The sequence below is a fragment of the Sorex fumeus genome, unplaced genomic scaffold (genome assembly GCF_029834395.1).
Source record: "Sorex fumeus unplaced genomic scaffold, SorFum_2.1 ptg000086l, whole genome shotgun sequence".
NCBI lineage: Eukaryota > Metazoa > Chordata > Mammalia > Eulipotyphla > Soricidae > Sorex > Sorex fumeus.
In genome coordinates, this window is record NW_026606143.1 from 27,132,652 (window position 1) to 27,159,105 (window position 26,454).

Genomic DNA, 26,454 nt, shown 5'->3' on the forward strand with positions numbered 1-26,454 from the left:
GGTAGTGTCCCAATAGTAGAGCTCCCAGAACCATGCATGCTTGGCACCTTGATTGGGGCTGGGAACAGAACTTGCAACCTCCTGCTTGCAAGGCGGCACTTTTGCCATGAGCTATCCCTAGGCCTCTGCCAAGGTAATTTTACTTCCAGCTAAGGGTAGCATCATACTTACTTATCTAAGACTCGTGGATCCTCAGGGCTCTTATTCTCATATTCTAAAAGTTCGAGGAAACTCTGCATATACCTAAAAATAGAAGAGTTTCTATGTTAGATGCCTACCAAGTATGTACTCCACCTTTCCGCCTAAGAGTACCCCCAATTTTCCATCCTCTGCCATCCATGAAGTCCCGGGGCCTCAGGGAGCTCAAGTAATGTCATGCAAAACTCTTGGGTAGCTCAATTCTTCTCTGGGTCATCTTTTCTTTATTTCTCTAGTCACTAGTCCAGGAGTCTAGGCCTCAGTGGATCTGCATTCCCCTGAACACAGGGACTGGCTTGGCAATGCGAAGACCACTCCAATTCAGGGAGAGACAGCAACTCGCCCTGCTTTGGCACACAGTGCTATGTGGTTATGAAGGGGCACTGCAGCTGTTCTGCCACCAGGAGGAAATGGAGTCGGAAAACCAAGCAGATACCACACTTGCTTGAAAAATTAGGCCTGGGTCACGTCATGAATCTGAGTCAACCTTATACCCAAAGGTCATCTGATCATCGCAGGGCAACTGAATGGTTACTGTTGGTGAATCTGGAATTTTTTCCATTTTTTACTTTAATTTAGGGTCATAAAAAGTAAAATTATTTTATTTACCCAAATTATTTTTATAGTGTTTTGGAATACGTTTTTGTGATTTTTTTTAAATTAAAGCACCGTGATTTAGAAAGTTATTCATTGTTGAGTTTTAGACTTAGAATGTTTCGCACCGATCCCAACATCCATGTCAACTTCCCTCAACCAATATTCCCAGATTCCCTCCCACATCACCCCACAGCCTGCCCTCCTGACAAGGCACCTTTCTAGGTTGAGTTGTTAAAGTCTGGGTTTCTTAATTTCAGTGTTGTTGACTCTGTGGTTTGGATATCTGGCTTGATCATTCTTTAACATCACCTCAATTCCCTGACCTTCTCATGTGTCTCTTCTCCCCTTCCTTTCTTTTCTTTTCTTCTTTATTTTCTTTCATTCTCTTTATTTTCTTCTCCTCCCTATATGCTGAGGTCAAGGTTGATCTGCACATCCCCTCTTTTAAATATTGCATGCCCTCATCCAGAAGGATAAACACGGGATGATATCACTTACATATAGCATTTAGAATAATTGGAATTTATTTTTAATTTGGAATTTTCTTCTACTTATAAGTAAACATATCCTAACTGGGACACAAAGTCCATAGTTTGACTGTTCCCCAAAAGGGCACATAAAATGTTAGAATCACATTTGTGATACCAAACTTCAGAGCTAAGGAACTAGAAACTAGAAATTAAGAAGATTCCTTCTTGGGGTTGGAGTGACTGTATAGTAGGTAGGGCACTTTCCTTTCATGCGGCTCAGATTTGATCCTGGGCATCCCATATGGACCCCTGATCACTGCCAGGAGTAATTTCTGAGTTCGGTGCCAGGAGAAACCCTGAGCATGCTGGATTTGGCGCGCGCGCACACACACACACACACACAAAGAAAAGCAAAAAGAAGATTCCTTTCCAAAGTTTAATTTCTCCAACATAATGGAGGAGAAGGGATGCTCTCAGAAACTACTGCGGGGCCAGAGCAATAGCACAGCAGGTAGGGTGTTTGCCTTGCACGCAGCCAAACCAGGTTCGATCCCCGGCACCCCATATGGTCCCCCAGGCACCGCCAGGAGTAATTTCTGAGTGCAGAGCCAGGAGTAACCCCTAAGCATCACTGGGTGTGACACAAAAAGCAAAAAAAAAAAAAAATAGCTACATGTTCCAATTAACATTAGAACAGGAAATAAGTTCCTCAGAAAAAGAGCGGGAGAACCCGAGAAAATAGAACTTAGGAAGGTATGGCACTGCCACAGCTATATCCAGGCAGAACCTGCTGTGGCCCATGGGGATTCTGAGCCCAATTACTTAGCAACATGCGATCTCAGCTTTGGGTCTTAACATGTCCTTCATCCTACTTATTTCTAACAATGACCACTAATCCTCTCCAGAGGCTTGACATAAAGGATGAGGGGATCAGATAACTAAAATGACTAAGCATATAGACAAAATAATGATGATATCTGATTAATCAGCCTCAGTGAACTTTGTGACAATGTATAATACTAAGTGTGCTTACTTCCAATATTTTTTTAAAAGTTTCTAAGGGCATGTAAGACTATGGATTAGCTCTGGCTAGATCCTCAGATCAAACGTCCCAGAGGCCATAGTTGGCTATCATGGGTGATACCTTCTACCCTGCCACATGCCAACAGGATTTGAGGTGGGTTACCCATTCTTCCAGAAGGTGACACTGCATTCTCTCAATGGAGAAAAGTGGAAAGATCACGTGGCTCTTCCTACTGCAACTCAAGAAATCAAAGAGAGGGTTGGAGCCATAGCACAGAGGGTAGGGCGTTTGCCCTGCACGTGGCCGACTGGATTCAATCCCTGGCATCCCATATGGTCCCCCAAGCACTGCCAGGAGTAATTCCTGAGTGCAGAGCCAGGAATAACTCCTGAGCATCGCTGGGTATGACCCAAAAAGTAAAAAAGAAAAGAAAAGAAAAAAAGAAAAGAAAGCAAAGAGAGCAATGGGCATAGCCCGTGGCTCATGATCATTAAATGTGAGATCCTTAAATGTGAGGGCCAGGGTATGGCTCAGCAGTGAGCGCTTTCCTTGCACATGTGAGATCCTGGGTTCAATCCCCAGTGATGAGCGCATGTGTGTATACACACACACACACACACACACACACACACACACACACACACGATCACATAATAAGGAAATAACATGCAAACAAAATGTATGTTTCTAAAATGGAACCCTATAAGTGGAAGAGAGAGAACTGCTTTCTGTTTCAAGAGTCTTAGTGGAAAATCAGTATTAAGTCTGCATATTAGAAAATATTGACTGCATTACTGTTATTATTTCCTAACTCCATAATTGCTCCATGGTTTTCTAAAGCTGTTACAAAGAGATGAATGTAAAATATTTAGGATAAAGGACATCTACTTAGATAAGTTCAGGAAAAACTACATTTTACAAGGATACGTCATTTTATTGTGCTTCGCAAATAATGTGACTTTCAAACAGGACTACTGGCACTAATTTTCCAACAGTACATATTCATTTTGTGTCTCTGTGCCACAAGTATTAAGATACAGATACTGTTCTTTGTAGAGATAATGCAACTGCACACTAATAGGCCAGACTGTCATGAGTAAACATATTTATTATATGTGCTGGGAAACAGTTTATGTGACTCCTTTTATTGTGATGTTTGCTTTATTATGGCTTCTTAAACTATAGGCTGTAATTCCATATGGGGTCAAATAACTGAAAATGGGGGTTGTAAAAAGTATTAAAAATCACATCAAGGGGCTGGAGCAATAGCACAGCAGGTAGGGCGTTTGCCTTGCACGCGGCCGACCGAGGTTCGATTCTCAGCATCCCATATGGTCCCCTGAGCACTGCCAGGGGTAATTCCTGAATTCAGAGCCAGGAGTTACTGGCTTACCCATGTGCATCTCCGGGAGTGACCCAAAAAGCAAAAAAAAAAAAAATCACATCAAGATCAATTTCTTTACGATTATCAGGAAATGTTTTATCTGTATTCCTATATTATGTACCTTGTACCTGGGGTCACAAAAAAATTTCCAAATGAAAATGGTTGTGAGTAGCAAAGGCTTAAGGTTGGTCTAACCTATAGCATCTCGAAAAGGTTCACTACATGTGTGCATGTCATTGATATGGGTTTGGCAGTGTGGTATACTGTAAATATAAACATATACACAGGCATACAATATGTTTACATATGTACACAGAGAATGAGAATCTGAATGAGGAAAAAAACAAATGCTGCCCAATGCTAACAACTAGTAAATGTGAGGAAAGGTATTTGTTAGTATCTATAATTTAGTGGAGCATCAGCAATAATAAAGTATCTTACCATCTCAACAACCACAACCTAGATTCGCTGTGACAGTAGTCCCAGTGTGTACTTACATACATTTTGTTGAAAAATCTCTAATGATGGTCTTGAAGCGATTAAAAAAAAATTTTAAGCATCATGCAAAAAAAAGGATGTGCTGCTTCTAATGAAGAAGTTGTGAATTTAGGCAGAATGCAGGTGACTATAGCATCCAGTCACAGTTCCCTCTCTGAGTTAACCTGGTGCACAGGGACAAGCTGTAGGTTGTCTGGAACAGGGACCGCACACCATGCCTATAAGGTCCCATTTAGTCTCAGACCTAAGAATCTATTACAGGTGGTCCACTGTCCTCCTGTTGTTTGATTTGCTGAAGCAGGCGCAGCAACATCTACATTTTGAGATGACTTGTTACTGTGTTTGGCATATTGAATACGTCACGGGTAGCTTGCCAGGCTTTGCCGCACAGGCGAGATACTCTCGGTAGCTTGCCAGGCTCTCTGAGAGGGGTGGAGGAATCGAACCAGGCTCAGCCGGGCCAGCTGCGTGCAAAGCAAACGCCCTACCACTGTGCTATCACTCCAGCCCATTACAGGTGGTAGTCCAAGAAATTACATCGATTGCCCCTTCTCTAAGCTGACCCATGGCCCCCTTTCTGTCTGCATCATCCCTTTCCCTACAATGCTCTTCCTCTTCCTTCCCCTACAATGCTCTTCATGTCCCTATTGATTCACCTAGCTGGCAAGTATCAGGAGACATCTCCGTCCCCTCTGTGATCCCAGAGCACCACCCTGAATGCGGGCTATTTCATTTTTTTTTCATTTCACATTTCATCATCCTGTTATTCGTCGATTGCCTCGAGCAGGCCCCAGTAACGTCTCTTTCATCCTAGCCCTGAGATTATATTCAAGGCTATTTAGGAGAGTGAGACCCATCATTGTTACTGGTATTTGGCATATTTGGTATGCCACGGGGAGTTTGCCAGACTCTGCCCTGTGGGCAGGCTACATTCGATAGCCTGCAAGTTTGTCCAAAGTAGAAATAAGACAATAAAATGTCATAAAAAAAAGTTTTGTTAAGATGCGGGCTATAGCGCACTTTTTTCACCTGGCCTCAGTCTCCTTCAGCTTTCTCTCTGCCGCCTTCTACCTGAGTTTTCCTAAACGAGGCTGGCGTTTCTCGATTTCATATGCCAAATCCCTTCCTAAAAATCCATCTGCTCTTCCACCTTCCTGCTTGCCAAGCTCACTTGTGTTACCTAGCTGGGTAGCTTAGAAACAAATCAGCCGCCCTGATGAAAAGGCATGTGCCTGAAGCTTCAGAGCCAGAACTGACTGAGCTCCCAGTTATGCTCTGTTAACAATTTTCACTCTCTCTGGGTCTAGCAAGAGAGTGTAGTGCAGCAGGTAGAGCACTAGACTTGCACACAGCTGACCCTGGTCCACTCTCCAACACCCCATATGGTTCCCTGAGCCACGCTAGGATTTACTCCTGAGCGCAGATTCAGGAGTGAATCCTGAGCGCTACTGGGTGTGGTCCTCAACCAAAAAAAATACATTTCTTCCATTCTATCATGAGGGACATGAAGCAAGGACTGCAGATTTTTCCACCTGCACTTTGTGAGAAAAGGCTCTGTGTGTTCAAAAAAAAAAAACTCCTGCCTTCAAGGAATTTCTTTGTTTTTTAATTGAATTTTATAATTTTTTAATCTAAGACTCTAAAATTTTTAATATGCCAGACACAGTAACAACAAAGTCTCCAATGGAGACGTTACTGGGCCCGCTCGAGCAAATCGATGATCAATGGGAGGGCCTTTACTTTACTTTAAAATTTTTAAATAAAAAAGAATTATTATCTCATGAAAATAATATTGGAAATAGAATTTTTAAAATCTAATTAAAAAACTGTAACTTATCAAGTTACTGATAGCTGAGTTTTAGGCATAAACATTCAACACCAATCCTACCACCAGCATCAATTTCCCTTCATCTGTGTTCCTACACTCTACCCCCCAACCCACATCGCCCCTACCCAGCCACCTTGACAGGGACATTACAAAGTGGCTGCAGCTTTGTATCTCATGGTTTCAGTGTTGCTGGGCCTGTGCTTTGGGTATACAGCTAAACCACTCTCCCACATCACCCATATAACTGAAGCCCTAACCCCTCCATCGCTTCCCTTTCTCACCTTCTTCCTCCCCCCTTGATTTCCTTTCTTCTCTAAAAGGAAAACAAGGAGCCAAAGAGATAGTACAGCAGGTAGAGTACTTGTCTTGCCTGTGGCTGACCCAGGTTCAATCCCCACCATCCCGTCATCCCATATGGTCCCCTGAACCCTATCAAGTATGATTCCTAAACACAAAGCCAGGGGGTAAGCCCTGAGCACTGTCAGGCATGCATGCCCGCACCCCACAAAAAAGGAAAACAAAGGGGTGCAGGGCTGAGACTTGCTTTCCCCAGCCCCAGAATCACAGGTGGCTACTACATTGTTCTTCTTTTACGCTTTTCTGTACTTCCTAATATTTTCCCTTTGAGACCCACATTTATAACCAGAAAAAGGAAACTTGAAGAGTCAAGACAGTAGGCAGCACAGTTGAGATGGACCACTTCAAGTCGTCAGTTTAAAAAATAAAACACATTACTTGGCAATGCCAGCTCCCCTGAGTGAGTCTCTCCCACACAGGTGGCCCAGGACATCACTGCCAACTGTTCAGAGCTTTGTGGGAAGACTCATCTGATGTTACCTTATGGACTTACCAGCTCTGGACCAAGCCTACTGAAGGCCGATTAAGTAAATTATCAGGCAGTAGGTTAACTTCTCTCATTGTATTTGCTAGACGTACAGGAAGCTCCTTCCGTAGAAACATGTATGAGGTCTTTTCACAAGCATTGTCCCTTCCTATTAAGAAATAAAAAACATTTCATGATTTTACAATCTAACAGCCAGGATAATAAAGTATTCTCCTATGGGCACCATCACTAGATGGGGAGAGAAACTCCTGCGGTCTGTTAGCTAAAGTTTTATCCTTGAAAGTAGAAAGTTTAGGGGGCTGGAGTGATAGCACAGCAGGTAGGGTGTTTGCCTTGCACGCAGCTGACCCGGGTTCGATTCCCAGCATCCCATATGGTCCCCTGAGCACCACCAGGAGTAATTCCTGAGTGCATGAGCCAGGAATAACCCCTCTGCATCGTCGGGTGTGACCCAAAAAGTAAAAAAAAAAGTAGAAAGTTTAAGAACATCATCTAATTAGCATACAAAAAGAACCAAATCCTGAAAACACTTTTTCTCCCTTAACATACAAGAATTCCCAGTATTACCAGTAGGGATTGGAATTTGCTTTCCAATAGCTGCCAAGTACAAATGCTAAAGAATGTGAAATTCCACCCCTGATCATAAGGGTTTCCAGCAGGCAACAAACAGATCCATTCATTCAACCCATATAGTCACCTACTGTGTGCTGTTTCCTCAGATTTCCTCAGGTTCGGTTCCCCCCCTCCCGCCATCCCTCCCCCCGCCCCCCCCCGCTCCCCCCCTCTCGCATGCAGAACTCTGCCACTCTAAGAAGCAGTGACAAATGGCAGTTCTGAGTCAGTGGATGTGAAAGGAGCCAAAGAAATCCACCCAGGGTGCTTAGAAGCTGAGTGATTGACTCCAAAGCTTGTGTGGGCTGTGCAGGTGGGTAGACCCGCTGAGCAAAGCATCCCCTTCCAATAATGACCAGGGGAGCAGGAGTCAGGGTTAGAGGGTGGGCAGAGGTGGAGCAGACAAGAGCTCTGGGGAGAGGGATGCATCGCAGTCCAACTCCCCCATTTGGGGACTAACAAAGCTTCGGGACATTTCTTAACCTGAGTCTCAGCTGTCTTAGTCTTGGAAATGGCAAAGATAGCACGTGCCAAACCCACCAGGAAGCAGTGTCCAAAGAACTCAAGTTGGGGCTGGAGTGATACCACAGCAGGTAGCGTGTTTGCCTTGCAGCAGCCTGCCCGGGTTCGATCCCTGGCATCCCATATGCACTTTGAGGAGCACTTTGAGGAGTAATTCCTGAGTGCAGAGCCAGGAGTAACCCCTGAGCAAAACCAGGTGTGACCCCCAAATCCTCCCCCTGCAAAAAAACCCAAAACAAAGAACCCAAGTTGTACTTCTGGTCTCTAGTATTCTTCTTTTTTTTTTTTTTTTGCTTTTTGGGTCACACCTGGTGTTGCTTCCTGGCTCTGCACTCAGGAATTACTCCTGGTGGTACTCGGGGGACCATATAGGATGCTGGGAATCAAACCCAAGTCAGCCGCGTGCAAGGCAAACACCCTACCCGCTGTGCTGTCGCTCCAGCCTCATCTCTAGGATTCTTAGGGGGTTCACCCAATTCCTTCCCATTCTACAGGCCTCCTTCTAAGCTCCGTTCCTTGGAGGCTGGCTGGAACTGAGCACCCTAAGGGCCAGGCCCAGAGAGGGCAGCAGGGCTCATAGAACAAGATCTCCAACCCTCTGCTTTTGCCCAAATGTGATAAAGGCAACAAACGAAAGATTCAGAAATAAACCCAGTTTTCTAACACTGCCAACCAAGTGACTGTTTATTCCTTTCTTCTTCCTACAAAGTAAGACTAAAATGAAGGCCTCCACTTTAGAAAGTCACCCGCAGAACTTGTCTCTCCACCCCATCACCCCCACCATCGGTCCCCGAACCTGTCCCTTTCTCCATTTTCAAATATGGTACAATATAAGATGAAAGTCTCCCTTCATATTACCCAAGGATATTGAAGACCTTGGTAAACCTTTAACTAATTGCTGATTCATTCACTTCTCCCCTAAGGGAAAAACTCCAAGTAAGGAAGAAATAGCAATCTCCCACAGACAGGCTATGCAGTCCTGTGCCCTTAGACAACTGACATTTAAAATTATTCTGACTGGGTCTGGGATGTGGCTCAGTAGTACAGCTTCTGCCACAAAAACAAACAAAAAATTACTGTTTCAGAATCCTACGCTGTTCGACAAGAACATACTTCTTTATAGAGAATCATTTTGAGTACACTACAAATGCGGATGTTTAAAACTAAATCCCGTGACTCAAATTGCAAAATAAAGGATCTTGGAGCTCGTTAAGTTACAATAGACTTCATCATTTTCACAGACCAGAAGTAAAATATTCTGCATCCTGGTTACATAGAAAGGGCATTTTTAAAAAAAGCACAAAAGGTAATTGTGTATGTCAAGACCATAAGTGTTAATAATACTGTTGTAAATACTGTTGAAATTATGTTATTTTTTATTTTAATTTAATTTTTACTTTTAAAAATTTTATTATAATTCTATATTTTTAAACACTGTCAGGTGTGACCCCAAAATCCAACAAAACAAAACACAACTTTTTCACAGCAGAATCCCAGCCCATTTCTTAGACATAAAGGACTTTCTGAACACATAAGAGTACTAACAGTCCTGCCTGTGGGATCCAGATTTGGGAGTCAGGATTGAGGTAGAGCTGCAATGAAATGCTAGAATACTGTGTAAGAATTGTTATGATAGAGACCCAACTATAGGACTTCAGAAAGCTCTGATGAAAGAATCAGAAAGCAAAGGTTTCCTGGTGACCTCTACTCCAAATATCACTCTTATGCTGTTAGGGGACTAAGAAAATCATTTACTATCATAATAATATTGTTATCTTAGCATAGTGGGTAGGGCGTTCACCTTGCATGTGGCCGACCGGGGTTCAAATCCTTCGTCCCTCTTGGAGAGACTGGCAAGCTACCAAGATTATCCTGCCCACACGGCAGAGCCTGGCAAGCCCCCTATGCCAAAATAGTATTGTTGAATATGCCAAAAACAGTAACAATAAGTCTCACAATGGAGACGTTACTGGTGTCCACTCGAACAAATTGATGAACAATGGGAGGACAGTGCTACAGTGCAGTGCTACTTTAATTTTACCAAAAGAAAGGTTGGCTATCTCCCCGCTGGTGGGAATTAGGAAGCAGGGAAGAAAAGGAAGAACCTTGGGGTGCTGAATTTGATGTGTGAATATGAAACTTGGAATTTAAAGAAATTTCCTGAGTATATTACTGAGGAAATTTGTGACCATTTACAAGCTTTGATGTCGATGTCCCCAGCATCTTAGGAACAGCCAATCAGAAGCCTAAGGACGGCGCTGTGGGTAAGGGAATAAGTGAGAAGTAGGCTATTGGGTGCTCAGTGGCTAAGTCCAGTTCATGTCTGCTCTCAAAACCCAGGTGCTAGATTGTCTTGGCACTTAAAAAACTTCATATTTGGGGGGCCAGAAAGATAGTACAGCAGGTAGGACATTTGCGTTGCACACGGCCAACACGGGTTTGATCCCTGGCATCCCATATGGTCCCCCAAGCACCTCCAGGAGTAATTCCTGAGTGCAAAGCCAGGAGTAATCCCTGAACATCACTGGGTATGACCCCCCCCAAAAAACTTCAGATTTTAGGAAGGTAAAAGAAATATAGATATGTTCCCCTATTTAAGGGTGCCTATGCAGCCCTAAATAATGGGTACGGGAACCATAGCGCTACAGTGAAGTCTGGGAACATTTACTCTGAGCAAAACAAAGACCAGAAGTCCCAGGCAGTCCAGGTCAGGTTTTGTCATGGAATGATGTCTAGCATCAAAGGAAGCAAAAATGGAAGTTCACTTTTTAGAGCTGTGGGGCCTTCAGAATTGAGAGGAAAGATGGCCACCCCACAGGACAGTCACTGCCAGATCAGGTCGGACTGAGTTTGAATACACAAGCATCAGGAAAGCAGGCAAGATCATTACAAGTGGACATCCTGGCACAAGAATGAATAAAAGAAATTTAAAAAACTGGGGCCAGAACAATAGTACAGCAAGTAAGGCATTTGCCTTGCACACAGGTGACCCAGGTTCAATCCCCAGCATCCCACATGGTCCCCCGAGCACCGCCAGCAGTGATTCCTGAGCAGAGAGCTAGGAGTAACTCCTGAGCACTGCTGGGTGAAGTTCCCCCCAATTAAAATTAAATGAGAATTACTTATAGTGGAGAATGGGCACTGGTGGAGGGATGGGTACTCAATCATTGTATAACTGAAATAAAATTAATTGAAATTAAATGCTAATTTTGTTTTAATAAAATAAAATAAAATTTATTGAAATTTTGCTAATCCTAGAAAGGTTGTAAAGAGGGTTAAAGAAGTACTTTCGGGGCTGGACCGATAGTATATCGGGTAGGACATTTGCCTTGTATGCGGCTGACCCAGGTTCGATCCCCAGTGTCCCATATGGTTCCCCCAGTACCGCCAATAGTAATTCCTGAGTACAGAACCAGGAGTAATCTGAGCATCGCTGGGTGTGACCCAAAAAGCAACAGGAAAATAGTACTTTAACATTCAGAAGTTCTAAAAATTCAGAAGAGGAGGCTCATTCAATAGCCACTGACAAAGTTGTGAGCTATGCTAAAGCCCAACAAGACAAGGCCCTCAGGTGCGGGAGCTGGCAGTCCACTACTGGCTAAGTGATTCTGGTTTTGAGCAGTTGCCTGTGTTCATTTGGGGGTTGACTATTATAAAAGGATTCAAGTATGCTCTGGGCCCTACCATACACTTGATCTTACTTCATCAAGTCTGCACTAACAAGAAAAGGCAACTAACTAAGCATGCTCTGCGATACACAAGTTCAGGAAGCATTTAGTCTAGCTGCCTTGGATGGTGAACTGGAAAGAAACGATGGTATCCTGGAGCACCGACTAAAGTGGCCACACTATGGTAGTTTCTCTATGGCTTATTAGAAGACGAGGTAGATCAGGCTTTTCAGAAGTTTGTATTTTTCTTTTAAAAAGTACCTGAAGAAACCCCAGTTTGCCTCCTACATTCTAATTTAGCTTTAGAGACAAATTCTTTGTACTCAGATACCTTAATTATACATCAGCTTAAACAGGGGGCCAAATCTCTTTTAGTTAATTAGGGAGCCTAAAAATAAATATGAAATGCCTGATTTTTTAACTGTCTGTGGTTTTCTCATATAAGTTGAAAAGTATTTTACCCTGTGTACTAAGAAGGGTATACTTAGTTTAAATCAAAGGATTCTAACAATATAATCTCTTTCGGTAAACTTACTAAAAAGGATCTTTGGGTTTTAATTGGATGTCCTCTCTAAGGGATGATATTTTTAGAAGTTGTACAGCATATTGATTTTTTTCCTCAGTTATTGACTTTCTTCCTCCACACCCTGCCACCACTTAACTTGGTTTCTAGATGCTCCTTAATTTTGTTTTTTTCTTTTTGCATCCTGTATTTCTCTATATTCATCTTATTCAAATTCACCAACTAAAATTTTCCCTAATATCACTCAGAAGACCACCTGAGGCAGTGGAGAAGGTGGCATGAGAAAATCTGACTAAGTGAAGGCAATGTCATTGCCTTAAAAATCATTCATGCAGACATAAGGCACTTGCCTTGCAAATTGCTGATCTTGGTTTGATCCTGGCATTGCATATGGTTCCCTGAGTGCTGCCAGAAGTAATCCCTGAGCACAGAGCCAGGAATAAGCCCTGAGTCCAGTCTGGTATAGCCCAAAATCAAAATCAAGACAAATCCACTTGTGTATTTTATTTAAGCTACCTACACTCCAATTTGGTAAACTTAATTCCATTCTGCTTCGCTTTGTACTTTGCCCGTTTGCTGAGACGTTAGAAAAAATTATAACTATTTTCAAAAGGCATGATTTTTGCTTAGGAAGGATCCATACAACTCTTCATTCACCAAGAGACAGAAGAATGTAACAGAACAATACAAGTGACTTTTGGTTAGTAAAAGAAGCCTTCTCAGTAATGATTCCCAGTAAGAGAATCCAACTAGCCATCTCCAAGCAAGAGTTCAAATGCGCAACTCATTATCCATAGTTTCCATAATACCCTATATTTTGGGTGAATCTTTAATCCTTTTTTTGGTTAATCTACAGGAAGCAGAAAAATAATTACTTCTTCAGTTAATGAAGTGACCTGACAACGTATCTTATAACTAAAGCACTGGGCTGAGCACATGGCCACTTAAAATGTGGAATTTCCTGTGTCTGTATTACTTGAAGACTATCTTTGTCCACCTCCAGTCACACTGATAAGATTGCTATCTATCTTTTGAGAGCACCGAATTTAAGAGTCATTAACAATGCTTCAGTTTACCAGGATTAAAGTGAAAAGTCCTTCAAAAGAAACAACTTGAGGTCTGAACAGAGAACCATGAAATGATAGTGAATGTCTTTGAAAAGAATTCCTTCCCTCGATTTCATGTTTTAAATGAGTTAACACCTTTTAAATATTTAAATGATTTAAATCATTTAAAACATCTTCATGTTTTAAATAATTTGCTTTGCCCCATGTCCAGTAGGATTTCACAGCCGGAGAAGTTTAATAGCTTTCCTTATTTGAGAAAACTTATTCCTGAATTTAAAAAGAGAACAGAACAGGTCATAGATTTGGGGCTCTATCAACTGCAACTGCTACCAGTCTAGGCCAGACTGTGTTTCAGTTATTATTAAATACACTAGTAAGCCATAAATGAAGAGGCAGAGAGCCCAAACACGGGGGAACTTATATGCACATCTCATTCCCTATAAAATCCTATACCCCATCAACATGTAGACTTTGTATTACTTCATTTAGCCCAATGTCTAATTTACTGCACTCACAGGGGGCTTGGGCTGGGAATCGAGACAGAGTACAGAAAGGAGGACTTCTCTAGGACTCCAACTGAGAATAAGCAAACACTGGAGGCAGGAGGACAACAGATTAGCGGGGATGGAAGCTTCTGAAGGCTCCTCACAAACATGACCCTTGGGTTGACTATTTGCGGAGTTGGCTTACCTACTGTCAATATCAGGTGGCCTTTGTTGGGTTTTGTCACAACATGGTGGCCTTGGGCTAGGGAGATGGCTTTCCTAAGCAAGGCAGAAGCTACGTGGCCTTACCTAGCCTCAGAATTCACACAGCTAGCCTCCTTCGACCATACTCAATTCATCTAAGCAGGCAAAGCTTGCCCAACTCCAAGGAAAGGGGATCAATTATCTATCTTGATGGAGCACTGTTGAGGGCACAGAGAAGGAAAACACTGTCGTTGGAAAACTCAAGATGCTCTAAGATGTTCATGGGAATGTGAGCAAGATGATTTTTCAATATTTATTTTCTTTTATTTTTCATATATTTATTTTCCGGGGGGGTGTCACTGGTTGGCCATTTATTTATTGCTGTTCCTCTCTCACTGTAAGCTCCCCTCAGATGTCTGCTGATATTTGTTCAGTCCGGCTTCAGAGTGAGTCAGCCTAAAGACAAAGTCAGCAGTCCAAATACTTGACAACACGGGCCATTTTGGTGGGGTCTTAATGCTATATCAGCTTTGCTAATTGTTCTTGACTACTTCATTCAGTGTATTTGCAGAAGAAGCCTCTTTTTGCCCTTTACTTGTCCTGGAGGTAACCACCAGTCAAACACTCTGATGGCCAGGGTAGAGCGTGACTCTTCACTGCCTGCAGACATCCAATGCATTTTCCTATTTTCATCCACTCCCACCTCATTACTAGACAGGGACCCCCTCCTGGGCATTTCTGCACCTACCATAGCAGTCTTCTTGGGCAGTGGTGGTGTCTAAGTATGTTCAGAACTGAGCTACTGAACTGACCAATACAGAAGCCATCAAATTTGAATATTCAGTGTTATTATGCTAGGAATGCTAAATTCTTCAATAACTAAATCATGGTTACTGGAATATTCTTATGCCTTGGAGATACATATATATGTGTGTATCTATGCATATATATGTACATATAAGTATATATATGTAAGTCTCTAGGAGTAGAGAATCATGATGTCTGCAAACTAACTCTCAAATATTCCCCTAAAAAGGCATATGTAAAAAAGTAGGTAGGGAGTCAAGGATCGAGATGAAGGAGACAAGAGAGATAAAATATGTAAACATGATTGGGGCCAATGATAATACAGAGGGTAGGGCACTTGCCTTGCGCAAGGCTGACCTGGGTTCAATCCCTGGCATCTCATATGGTCCCCTGGTCCTGCAAGGAGCTGCCCCTGAGCACTGCCAGGTGTGGTCCAAACACCAAAAAAACAAAAAAGTAAACATGGTAATTAACTGGAGACTAGGAGCTAGACATGTGAATTGCATTATTCTTGTAACTTTTCTTAATGTCTGAAATGTTTCCAAATAAAATACTTGAGAAGGATCTTGCAAACAACATAAATTTCCAACAACAAAAGGAATAGCAAAATAAATTACAATGCTATATGTTCATTAAGGGGGAAATAGGCTGTCATAATAATGTTTTTAAATTAAAAGGCAGTTATTTAGAAAAGATCTTCCAAAACAAGAGATATTCTATTATCTTTTTTTTTTTTTTTGCTTTTTGGGGTCGCACCGGGCAATGCACAGGGGTTATTCCTGGCTCTGCACTCAGGAATTACTCCTAGTGGTGACTCAAGGGACCATATAGGATGCTGGGAATCGAACTCAGGTTGGCCGCATGCAAGGCAAATGCCCTACCCACTGTGCTATCGCTCCAGCCCCTCTATTTATCTTTTAAAGTTCCAATAGAATCATTCTGAAAATGATGTGTAAAAATACAAAACTCTCAGAGAATGTACTATTATTATATGCATATCTTCCTAACGGGGTTTGAAGTCCACGGTACCTTCATATAATTTTTGCTGTTCTTACAGGAAAAGGAACAAAGTGGTCACCACAAGGATCTTAAAGGTCAGCCAGGCCTACTGGATCCTACCCTGAAGGACACCTGTATCCACATTGTCTGAGGGAAAGTAAGTAACATCCACTACAGTCCTATTTGTTGACTACAAATATTCAAGTTCTTATGAGTTTAGTGCGGCAGGTAAGAAGGTAGCAGTAACTGTCAATAAGGGACGTTGGATGAGAGTGGAAAGAAAAGGCGTAGATGTGTCCAACACTGATAAGACAAAGAGTTCTGGCCAACTCGCCACCACACCGATCCATCTCAATACTAGAGGGCCTCTGGTCTAATCCTAACAGCTGACTGATGAGCCACAGGATACTCGTTGTCATGGAAGCAGGAATAGCTATGATCTTGGAGGTTAATTGGAACAAATGCTAAGTTATTCACAGCAGTGGATAAAATGGATTCAAAGTCATTCAAGCTCAGATCAGAAAGTGCTATTTCTTAGAAAACGATCCATCTATACAACCAGGACTTTAAGTCAAGAAACTTGAAGATAATTAGCATTCAAGGTCAAGTGCTTCCTACACAGCTTTTATTCTTAGCAGGAAGCAGATTTCATCCAGGAAATGCTGTGTCACTAACTTGTCACTGAAAGCAGAGGCAAAGCCAACAGAGCATATACCACGTACTAGGCTTTATACTACACGTTCACCTTTTCATCAGCGGAACAAGCCTGTGCTTTGATGACAACAATTCTGTTTTGTAGATGAGGAAACTCGGGTATCGTGACACTAAGTGAGGAGGCCCAGTCTGAGCTGCTGGTAGGCGTTAGAAATCAAGACTGAGTTAAAGGGCTAGAGAGACAGTAAAGCGGATAAGGCGCTTGTCTTGCAAATGGCAGATGCGAGTTTGATTCCCCCGTACCCCAAATAGTCCGCCAAGTCCTGCCAGGAGTGATCCCTGAGTGCAGAGCCAGGAGTAAGCCCTAAACACTGCTGGATGTAGCCCCCCAACAAACAAAAATCTACACAGACTGTTTCTGGTTTCCAAAGACAACAGGCAGATTTACGAGTGATGGTGATCCTCAGAATAAAAACTGTTTCAGAGTAAATGGACAAAATAGGTTGATTGATTACAGATGTTAAGACTAGATAAGCATTGTATTATGCAATTTCCTAACTGTCTAAAAGAACAAATGGGGGGGGCTGAATATTATTAATAGAGACTTTGTTATAAAGGTCTGTAATGGAGCTATTGTATATCAAGTTGAAATAAATGGTGTATTGTGATGAGCGAAAGAAAAGACAAGTTTAAAAACTATCTAACCAAATTTTAACTGTGGTTTTGCCCCTAGCCTTGTTTTGGCAGGATTAACTAAATCATCTGAGATTTAGAGTCTTCATCCGAGATTAAAGCATTTAATTCCCTTCATATCATAAGCATTATAGCTAAATCTGCCTATACCTACACCAGACAGAAAGGAGTATACAAATATGTTTCCTCACCTCCTAGTTAAATTCAATAACTTCTGATTCACTTTGGAAGACGTGGCCACGATGTTACATGAACAACTAGCACGTGGCTCGGACATTCTCTTCCTTACTTGGGCTTGCAACCTTCCTAGGCATAAAATCAGGAAGGGTGGCCAAGGAGCTTACATGCCCACTGAATGAATCTAAGAGCATATGGTACGAATTAGTATCTCTGTATTGTACAGTTATTAATCCCACACTAACGTTGCCCTAGTATAAATTTTGAGATAAACTAGAGACACCCTGCTAGGAATAAACAATTAAGGAAATGGAACTAAAAGTCAAGAATGTGAAAAGTTTACGTGTGTGTGTGTCTGTGTGTGCGCTCTTCTATCTGTGCTTGTCTCCAGAAAACCTCCAAGGATAGTTTGGATAAAAGGCACCAGCCCTATTCCACAAATCTTAAAAGAAGTGTAAGGAACAGGGGAAAAGTATACTAGAAACTCAGAGGATTTGCCAATATTAGCAAGCACGTGTGAACTGAGGTATTTATCCCAGCTTCTCATTTATCTATATGCTCCCTTGGAGATTATACCTTACTAATTTCCCAGCAAGTCTTCACTTCCATTTCATTAGAAATTTAAAAATACTCAACTAAGACCAATGGAGTCCTGAAACTACTTGGGTGTTAATCTTCAGCGTCTCATAACTGTCTTTTAGTGGGTCCCTAGTACTTAGGTTGGCCACAAAAGAAATTTCCAAATCTAATAGTAGTTCTTAACTTTGGGAAGTACATTATAATCCCTGTAGTAACCGAAAAACAACAGAGCCTACCTCAACCAAGACAGTGACCTACTTGGCTCATATGGGGTTGCAAGAATCACTTAGCTTGAGGAGCATCCCCAGATAATCTCCAACCTCTGATTCCTTTTTTAAATTCAATGATATGTTAGATGAAAAAAATTTAAAAATAACCATGTGTGGGAGTTCTCTTCCAAGTGTAAACAAATATTGTGATCTATATACTCAACGGACCAGTACTTTGCCATTAAAAAAAATAAAATTGGGTGCACTCCCCCCTTGGGTGTCCCCCCGCATCACAATTTTGGGTGCCTAATCTCTACATGTCAGCACCCCCACCCTGGGGATGCCTGTGTCCTTTTTTTTCCTTTTTATAAATTTATTTATTGAATCACCATGAGAGCAGTTACAACGCTTTCGGGTTTAAGTCTTGGTCATACAATGATGAAACACCCGTCCCTTCACCAGTGCCCATTTTCCACCCCAAAACCCCAGTATACCCCCCCATCCCATACCCTCCCCCTACCTGTGGGGCAGATGATTTCCACATTAAAAGGTAAAGGTAAAGGTAAAGGCCCTCCCGTTGATCGTCGATTTGCTCGAGCGGGCCCAGTAACGTCTCCATTCCACATTACTCTCTTTCTACTTTGATTACATTCAACATTTCGACACCAGACCCACCATTATTATTTGGGATTTTACCCCAACACTCAGATCTGCCGAAAAGGCAACCCCAGACAATTTGTTTTCTATTGCTGATTATGAATAACATATGATGTTGCCCGGTTGCCCAGCCGCAGCCTTTCTTTAGGGCATTAAATTTCCTTTACATTTGGCCCTCTTCCTCTTCCTGGGAATTCTCGTATTTTCCACAGAATTAGCATCCTCCCTCAGTAAAGTGTTTTCACTCACCTGAGTTCAATCCTTCCCACTCCCTGCCTCCCTAGCACTGCTGGGGAGCTCCCCCACCCCCCAGCAAGTAAGTAAACATGAGATCATGCCTTTGGGCACCAAATGGATATAGTACTTGAGGTGAAATAAGCAAGAAAGCAAAAGACAATTACCAGATGGTTTCATCCCTATGTGAAATATAAATAACTATAAAGCAAATGAACTGGCAACATTGCCCTCCCCCCCCCCCCAATTTGTGTTCTGTAGAGTAGTTCTCTGTGAAAACAGTGGTAACAGTTTTTTACCACAGGGAAAGGGAAGCAAGGGAAGAGAAGAGGGTTTTTTTAAATCTTATTTTTAATTATTATTTTAATTTGGGAGCCACACCAGGGCTTGTTCCTGGCTCTATGCACAGGAATCACTTCTGATGGTACTTGGGGGAACAGAGGGAGTCCGGGGAATGGAGTCTTGGTCAGCCGCTTTCAAGGCAAGCATTCTACCCACTATACCCTCTCCAGCCTGGTGCTGATTTTATAAACATATAGAGGTTTGGTAAAGGTAAAGGTAAAGGCCCTCCCGTTGATCGTCGATTTGCTCGAGCGGGCCCAGTAACGTCTCCATTGGAGACTTTGTTGTTACTGTGTCTGGCATATCGAATACTCTCGGTAGCTTGCCGGGCTCTCCGCGAGGGGCGGAGGAATCGAACTCGGGTCGGCCATGTTGGCCGCGTGTAAGGCGAACGCCCTACCCGCTGTGCTATCGCTCCAGCCCATAGGTTTGGTCAGGCTATATTATATTCTTGCGATTCTATCATATCATCAACTCCTGATAAGTCGGGGGGGCGGGGGAATGAAGTTAAATGCTTTCAGATAAAAGACTTTTATAAAATGAAAACACAAATTCAGATTAAAAAATCTGACCAATATTTAAAAGTTTTGACCAAGATAAAAGTGCTGTGACTGAGCGGTTTTCCATAAAAGACAATACAAAATATGTTATTTTGCTTTTACTTTGGGACAGGGCTTGGGGCTTGGGATGGAAACATCCCAAATTTGGTGGTGGGAATGTGTAATGGTGGTGGGATTGGTGTTTGAATATTAACTGTCATCAAATTTGTGAACCACCTTATAAAATAAAAAAAAATTTTTAAAGTGCTGTAACCGGTTGAGAACATAAAAAGTCAGACTAGATAATCAAAAGGAAACTCACACAGTATAAATATATGGAATAAGTCTAAGGTTACCACAAGAAAAACTGGATGCAAGAATTACAGGTGAGATTCTTTCTAAATGCCTTTCATTGTATACTCTGACAATTATACTGGAAAAAAGGAACATATGGGAAGCAATACTTACACAGCACAACAGCTGAGTATACCAAATACACGAAAGGAATCCACACAAATGGGAAAAACTCCAGAGCACAGCTACTAATAGTCACGGCCACTTTATAACTCAATGAAATGCAGAAAATGAATCCACAAGGGGGCGGGGCAGGGGGGTTATAAAAAGAATGTTGACCTTTTCTGTGGGTCTACAATTAAAATCATAGAACCTCATCTTGACAGACCTGTAGAGAAAACATAAGCTTAAACTTTGCTCTAGACAGCCTGGTCGTTTAAAGCTCTAAAATCTTTGAAAGACTTTCAGCAGGAAATTCCACTCCAGGCACATACCCTACTGATAAACCCAGATTACCTGGAAGTCTTAATTACCCAAAAAGTCACACTCCAGAAAGCAAAGGTTTAACATTCTTAGTTTACAGACCATACAGATTCTTAGCTTACAGAAGATGTCATTTAAATGCAAGTGAAGAGCAACTGTTGAGTGCCTCTGCAAAAAAAGAGATCCAATTAATTTTAGACCAGAGGTCACAAACTTTCCTAAGGGGTCAAATAGTATATATTCACAGGACAGGTAGATTGCTCCATAGCTGGAAACCTGCCTCATGAGCAAAGGGGAGAAGGCAGCTGGGATAGAGAAGGGACCACCAAGAACATGACGGCTGGAGGAATCGGTTGGGATGGGAGATGCATGCAGAAAGTAGATAAAGGACCAAACATGATAACCTCTCAAGGTTTGTATTGCAAACCATAATGCCCAAAAGTAGAAAGAGATTATGGGGAATACTGTCTGCCATAGAGGCAGGGGGAGGGTGAGGAAGGGGGATATACCAGGGATATGGGTGGCGGGGAATGTGCACTGGCGGAGGGATGGGTGTTTGATCATTGTGTGATTGTAACCCAAACATTAAAGCTTGTACCTATCTCAAGATGTTCAATAAAATTTTTTTAAAAATACTATATATTTTAGGCTCTGATGACTAACCAGTCTCTGACAACTATTCAAGGTATAGTTCTGGAGGAAAAGTGGCCACAAAATGTAATGCATGGGCGTGGCCAGGTCCAAATAAAACTTACTGACAAAAACAGGTGGTGTAAAAACTCAGCACAGAGAGCAGGACACAAACAGCGAACCCTACAGTGAGCAGCACTTTTTAGGATAGTGATGGGTCAACCTTGGCTCACCAATGTCCCACACTGGTACAAGCTGGGAGATGGTGTCGCTACAAGGGAGGGTAGTGTATGTATGCTAGTGTATGGAGGTAGTTCACCACCAGGTTTATGGTGAACCTGAGACTACAATAAAAAACAAAGTCTATTAACTTAAAAAAAAAACAGAAGTCTAGTAACAGGACTTGGAAGCTTTAACAGCCCTCAGACTACAGGCTGACAATTGACCTCAGACTAAAGTACTATAAAAGGATCTGCCCGACTCTGAAAACGATTATCAACCTTAGGAAAAATAACTGAATATTTTCCTTTCCTGTCCAGACATTCAAAAGGTGAAAATTGTCTGCTGCCAGCCAGTAATACAATAAAGATATCCCAAATCTTGACCACTGTCTGATCAATGAAACCAACTGGGTCACGAATAAATATGTCAGAAAGTGTGATGTTTCCCAGACAACAGAAAATAAAACTGCCAAAACAGCAAAGCTGGAGGTGGGCCTTTAGTGAAGACCTGATAAACTCAGGGAGGTGGAAAGCCAGACCAGACCGGCCCTAAGTGTAAATACTGACTAAGAAGCCCTCAGCCAGCTTAGATACCTCTTCAACGCTAAACTGAGACTTGTTCTCTTTGCCCTTGAATTCTGAAGACTTGGCTTCTGTCAGCAAACAGGTTGTCTAATTCTTGGCCATTCCTCATAGCAGGGGGAAAAAAAACCCTGCTGACAAAAGCATGGGCCAAATACCAGGTGTAAAGGTACAAGACACACAAAAGAAACAGAACGCAACTGTCCCCCCCCCCCCCAACCCACCACACACTAGCACAATTTTTAAAGGCAAGTAAGCTCTTTCCATCTAGACCAGAAACAAAATCTGGCATCAAGGAGCATAATGACTTAAAGAAGCAAGACAGGGCTGGAGCGATAGCACAGCGGGTAGGGTGTTTGCCTTGCATGCGGCCAATCCGGGTTCAATTCCCAGCATCCCATATGGTCCCCTGAGCAGCGCCAGGAGTAATTCCTGAGTGCAGAGCCACTAGGAATAACCCCTGTGCATCGCTGGGTGTGACCCAAAAAGCAATAATAATAATAATAATAAATTTTTTTAAAAAACAAGACATTTCGAAGCGGGTCATTTGGAACAGAAGTCAACTTCTCAGTGGGTTTCAGAATCTGAACATACTTTGTAAAGGAAAAGGGAGGGGGAGCCTTAAACCTCAAGAACAGTGGAGAGAAGGCAAAAAAAAAAACAGCCAGGGAAACTGGTTACTGTTTTTTACCAGCCCAAGGCTCTGAGGCTTACAGAGTTGGTGTGATCAGGGTGGAAATCTCCTGTGAAAGTGAGGGTTAGCGCTCTCAGACAATTTGCAAGGGGTGGTTTTCTTTGGAGCTGTTACTTTCAAATGCGGAGCCATTCTGGAAGTTGAAACTTACCTACCAGCTGCCTGAAGCCTTTTCCCTGAGCCCAGAATCACCATTTATGGAGGGCGGCTGCGCAGAGAGCAAGCTGCCGAGGAAACCCAGAGCGGCTGCCCCAAAGCAGCAAGCACAGCCTTTGCAAAGAATACAGCTAGGAAGAAAAGGAAATCACAAGGCAGTGACTGCGGACACCTTGAATCTATGCACAGCACAAAAAAACCCACTGGGAAACTAAACTAAGGTGGACCCACTCTATAGATGGGGATAAAAGTAGCTGATGAAGGAGCAAAAGAGTGAATGGGGTGAGGCGAAAGGCAAAAAGCACCTCCAAATGCCAGTGTGAATCCTTCCCTACGAGCTCATTCATGAGATTCCAAAGGTTCGATCCTGGTGTCAAGAAATCCCAGTTCTTGGGGCTGGAGCGATAACACGGTGGGGAGGGCGTTTGCCTTGCACGCGGCCGACCCGGGTTCGATTCCCAGCATCCCATATAGTCCCCCGAGCACCGCCAGGAGTAATTCCTGAGTGCAGAGCCAGGAATCACCTCTGTGCATCGCCGAGTGTGACCGAAAAAGCAAAAAAAAAAAAAAAATCCCATTTCTCCATTTCTTTTGAATTACTGAGAACAACCACTTAAAGAAAACCAGAATTCAAACTTCTACAGATAGAACCACCACATTAACAACCAGAGTGAAATGGTGCCCAAATCCCAAAAGTAACAGGTCTGGGGTGGGGGCAGGGCGTTAAACCAGATGTTGAATGTTATTTTAAGAAAAAAAAATCAATAAATGTGTGTTCTGAGTTTCAAAATGTTTCTTATATTCCCAATAAGGGCTATATGCTAGCTGAGGCTGGTGCAATAGAAACATGACATAATTTTAAGGTTCCTAGAAGCCACATTAACATAAAAGGAACCACATCAAATTTGATCATATTTTATTAAATTCAACATATTCCAAATATTATCATTTCATTCAGTGGCAAAGCATATGCTTTGCATGAATGAGGTCTTGAGTTTGATCCCTGGTTCAAAATATGGATTATTTTAACATGCAATCAGTACATATCTATATGGAGATAACCTATTTGTAGCAAATATTTACTTATTTATTTTTGGTTTTGAGACACACCCATCAGTGCTCAGAGGGAGGTACTCCTGGCTCAGTGCTCAAGGGTCACTCCTGGTGGTGCTCAGGGGAACTATATGCATTACTGGAGATCAAACCCAGACCTCCTGCATGCAAAGCATGTATTCCACATCACTGAGCTATCTCGTTGGCCCTAAATTTTTTATTTTTAAATTCAAATGTGTCTTATACTTACATCTCAACTTGTAAATGATATAGAGGTTACATTCTTATGATATAAATGTAAACATTTACAAAATGGCAGAAGTTACATTTCTATCAGAAATAATTGATCTATAATTAGATTTCACCAAATTTAGCTGATAAGGAGATTCATATTCAAATTCTTCTAAATATACTTTAAAATTTTCAATTAATTGGGTCAACTATTAGTTTCTTATTTCTCGGAGGCAGGGGGATCCCAATGGGGCTAGAGGTTCAATGTGAGGGTCCAGGATATAAGAGCCCCGTAGGCCCTGTGGTGCCAGGGACTATCCGGTCCCCCTGGCAGTGCTCAAGGGCCCCCAGGGCCACCCCAACAGTACTCACAGTACCATTTGCGCTTGGGATCAGCTACGTGCAAGTCATGCAGCTTCACTCCTGCACTTTCCAGTTCCTCAAATATCTATTTTTTTTTTTTTTTTTGGTTTTGGGCGACATCCCAGTGCACAGGGCTTACTCCTGGCTCTGCATTCAGGGATCACTCCTGGCGGGCTCAGGGTTCTAACCTGGGTTAGATGCACTTCCTGCTGTACTATAGCTCCAGCCCTGGACTATCCATTTTCTTTAAACTCAGAGGAAATTGATTCTGGTTCTCCATCATGCTAATCATAGTCCCAGAGCGCCACAGGCCCAGGTGGCTTAATGGTGCTCTTCCTGGACAAAAAGAGCCTACGGAACTAAGCAGTAATGATTCAATTATAAAGAGACCCACTGGAACCAAAATTTCAAGCCTAATTATTTTTAAAAATATCTGGTCTTAAGGCAGAGCAAATCAAATACAAAATATGGTAGAAAAATGAGGGTATTAAAACAGAAAGCGAAAACTAAAAGAAAGGTAGAGTTGTTTATTGTTAGAGATAACTGATCTGTCACATCAATAAATACAAAGAGGTTAAACTACCACCACAGAAATGAAGTTTGACTGAAAACTAGGCCCAACTTTATATTACACTTGAGATAGTATTTAAAATAATTTTTAAAAGACTGGAAAATGGGGCTGGAGCAATAGCACAGCGGGCAAGGCATCTGCCTTGCACGTGGCTGACCTGGGTTCAATTCCCAGCATCCCATAGGGTCCCCTGAGCACCACCAGGAGTGATTCCTGAGTGCAGAGCCAGGAGTAACCCCTGTGCATCGCCGGGTGTGACCCAAAAAGCAAAAAAAAAAAAAAAAAAAAAAAAAAAAAAAAACAAGACTGGAAAATAAGGGATGGCAGTGCAATGCCAGAAACTCGAAGAGAAATTTAGGGATGTAGAGATCACGTGCTCAAGAAACTCCAAGGAGCAAAGGGCAACACATTGGAAGGGGACATTTCTCAATGAGGACAGCCAGGAATATCTAAGCATCACACATAAAATTCAGAGGTGCAAAGCAAAAACTATGGAGGTCACAGAGAAGTCTAATCATATTATTATGAGCGTCTAGTAGGAAAAAGGCTTTAGAAAAGCTTAATAACATAATTAATATGATGCCTGTGATATCCAAATGTGTAACCTGCCAAGAGAACTTAACCCTTTTGTTGCCTAGAAACACAGAAAATCACCACCTCACAGTGGGCTATTAGCAGGCACACATCAGTGAGGAAATGCTGAGAGAAATAAATGACCACAGCGCAACAAAATGAAGCATAAACACAATCACAATGCAGGAGGCGTCTCCACTGCCAACTTCAAAACTCAAACTCAGTTTACAGAAGAATAAAAATCTGAAGATACAAAGTGCTGGGGAAGGGTGGGGAGGGGTGCGGGTAGGTCAAAGGATCAAAAATTAAACACAGGCTTGTGGGGATGGGGTGATGGTTCAAAGGATGGGAGGCCCCAGATTCCATCCCCAGCAACACATGGTCCCCCAGAAATGTTGAGTAACGATTCTCTAGACTTCAAGTACCTGAGCACTTGGCTGGAGGGCTGTACCACTAGCTGAGTACCACTGGAGGTGGCCCCTGGGCTCCCTCAGAATTGCTTGGAAGACGCCCACAAAACAAAACACCTAGGAGCCAGAATGATAGTACAGTGGGTAGGGCGTTTGCCTTGCACACAGCTGACCCGGGTTTGATCCCCGGCATACCATATGGTCCCCCAAGCACTGCCAGGAGTAATTTCTGAGTGCAGAGCCAGGAGGAACCCCTGAGCATCGCTGGGTGTGACCCAAAAAGCAAAAAAAAAAAGAAAACACCTAAATACAACAGTTGCTAAAGCACTGATTTGAGAAAGCACTGTGCCCTTAAACACAGAAAGAAACAACAAAAACA

The 26,454-nt window shown here is 42.5% G+C and overlaps 1 protein-coding gene across 2 annotated transcripts in view; it reads right to left on the minus strand.

Moving 5' to 3' along the window:
- The window catches only part of PDK3 (pyruvate dehydrogenase kinase 3), a 68,305-nt gene that overhangs the window by 35,433 nt on the left and 6,418 nt on the right, over positions 1 to 26,454 (minus strand). For both annotated transcript variants that reach the window (XM_056131237.1, XM_056131236.1), the window contains exons 2-3: positions 6,850 to 6,991; positions 172 to 243 (exon numbers count right to left, since the gene is read on the minus strand). In XM_056131237.1, the coding sequence (XP_055987212.1) occupies positions 172 to 243; positions 6,850 to 6,991 (214 nt within the window). The remainder of the gene's footprint in view (positions 1 to 171; positions 244 to 6,849; positions 6,992 to 26,454) is intronic.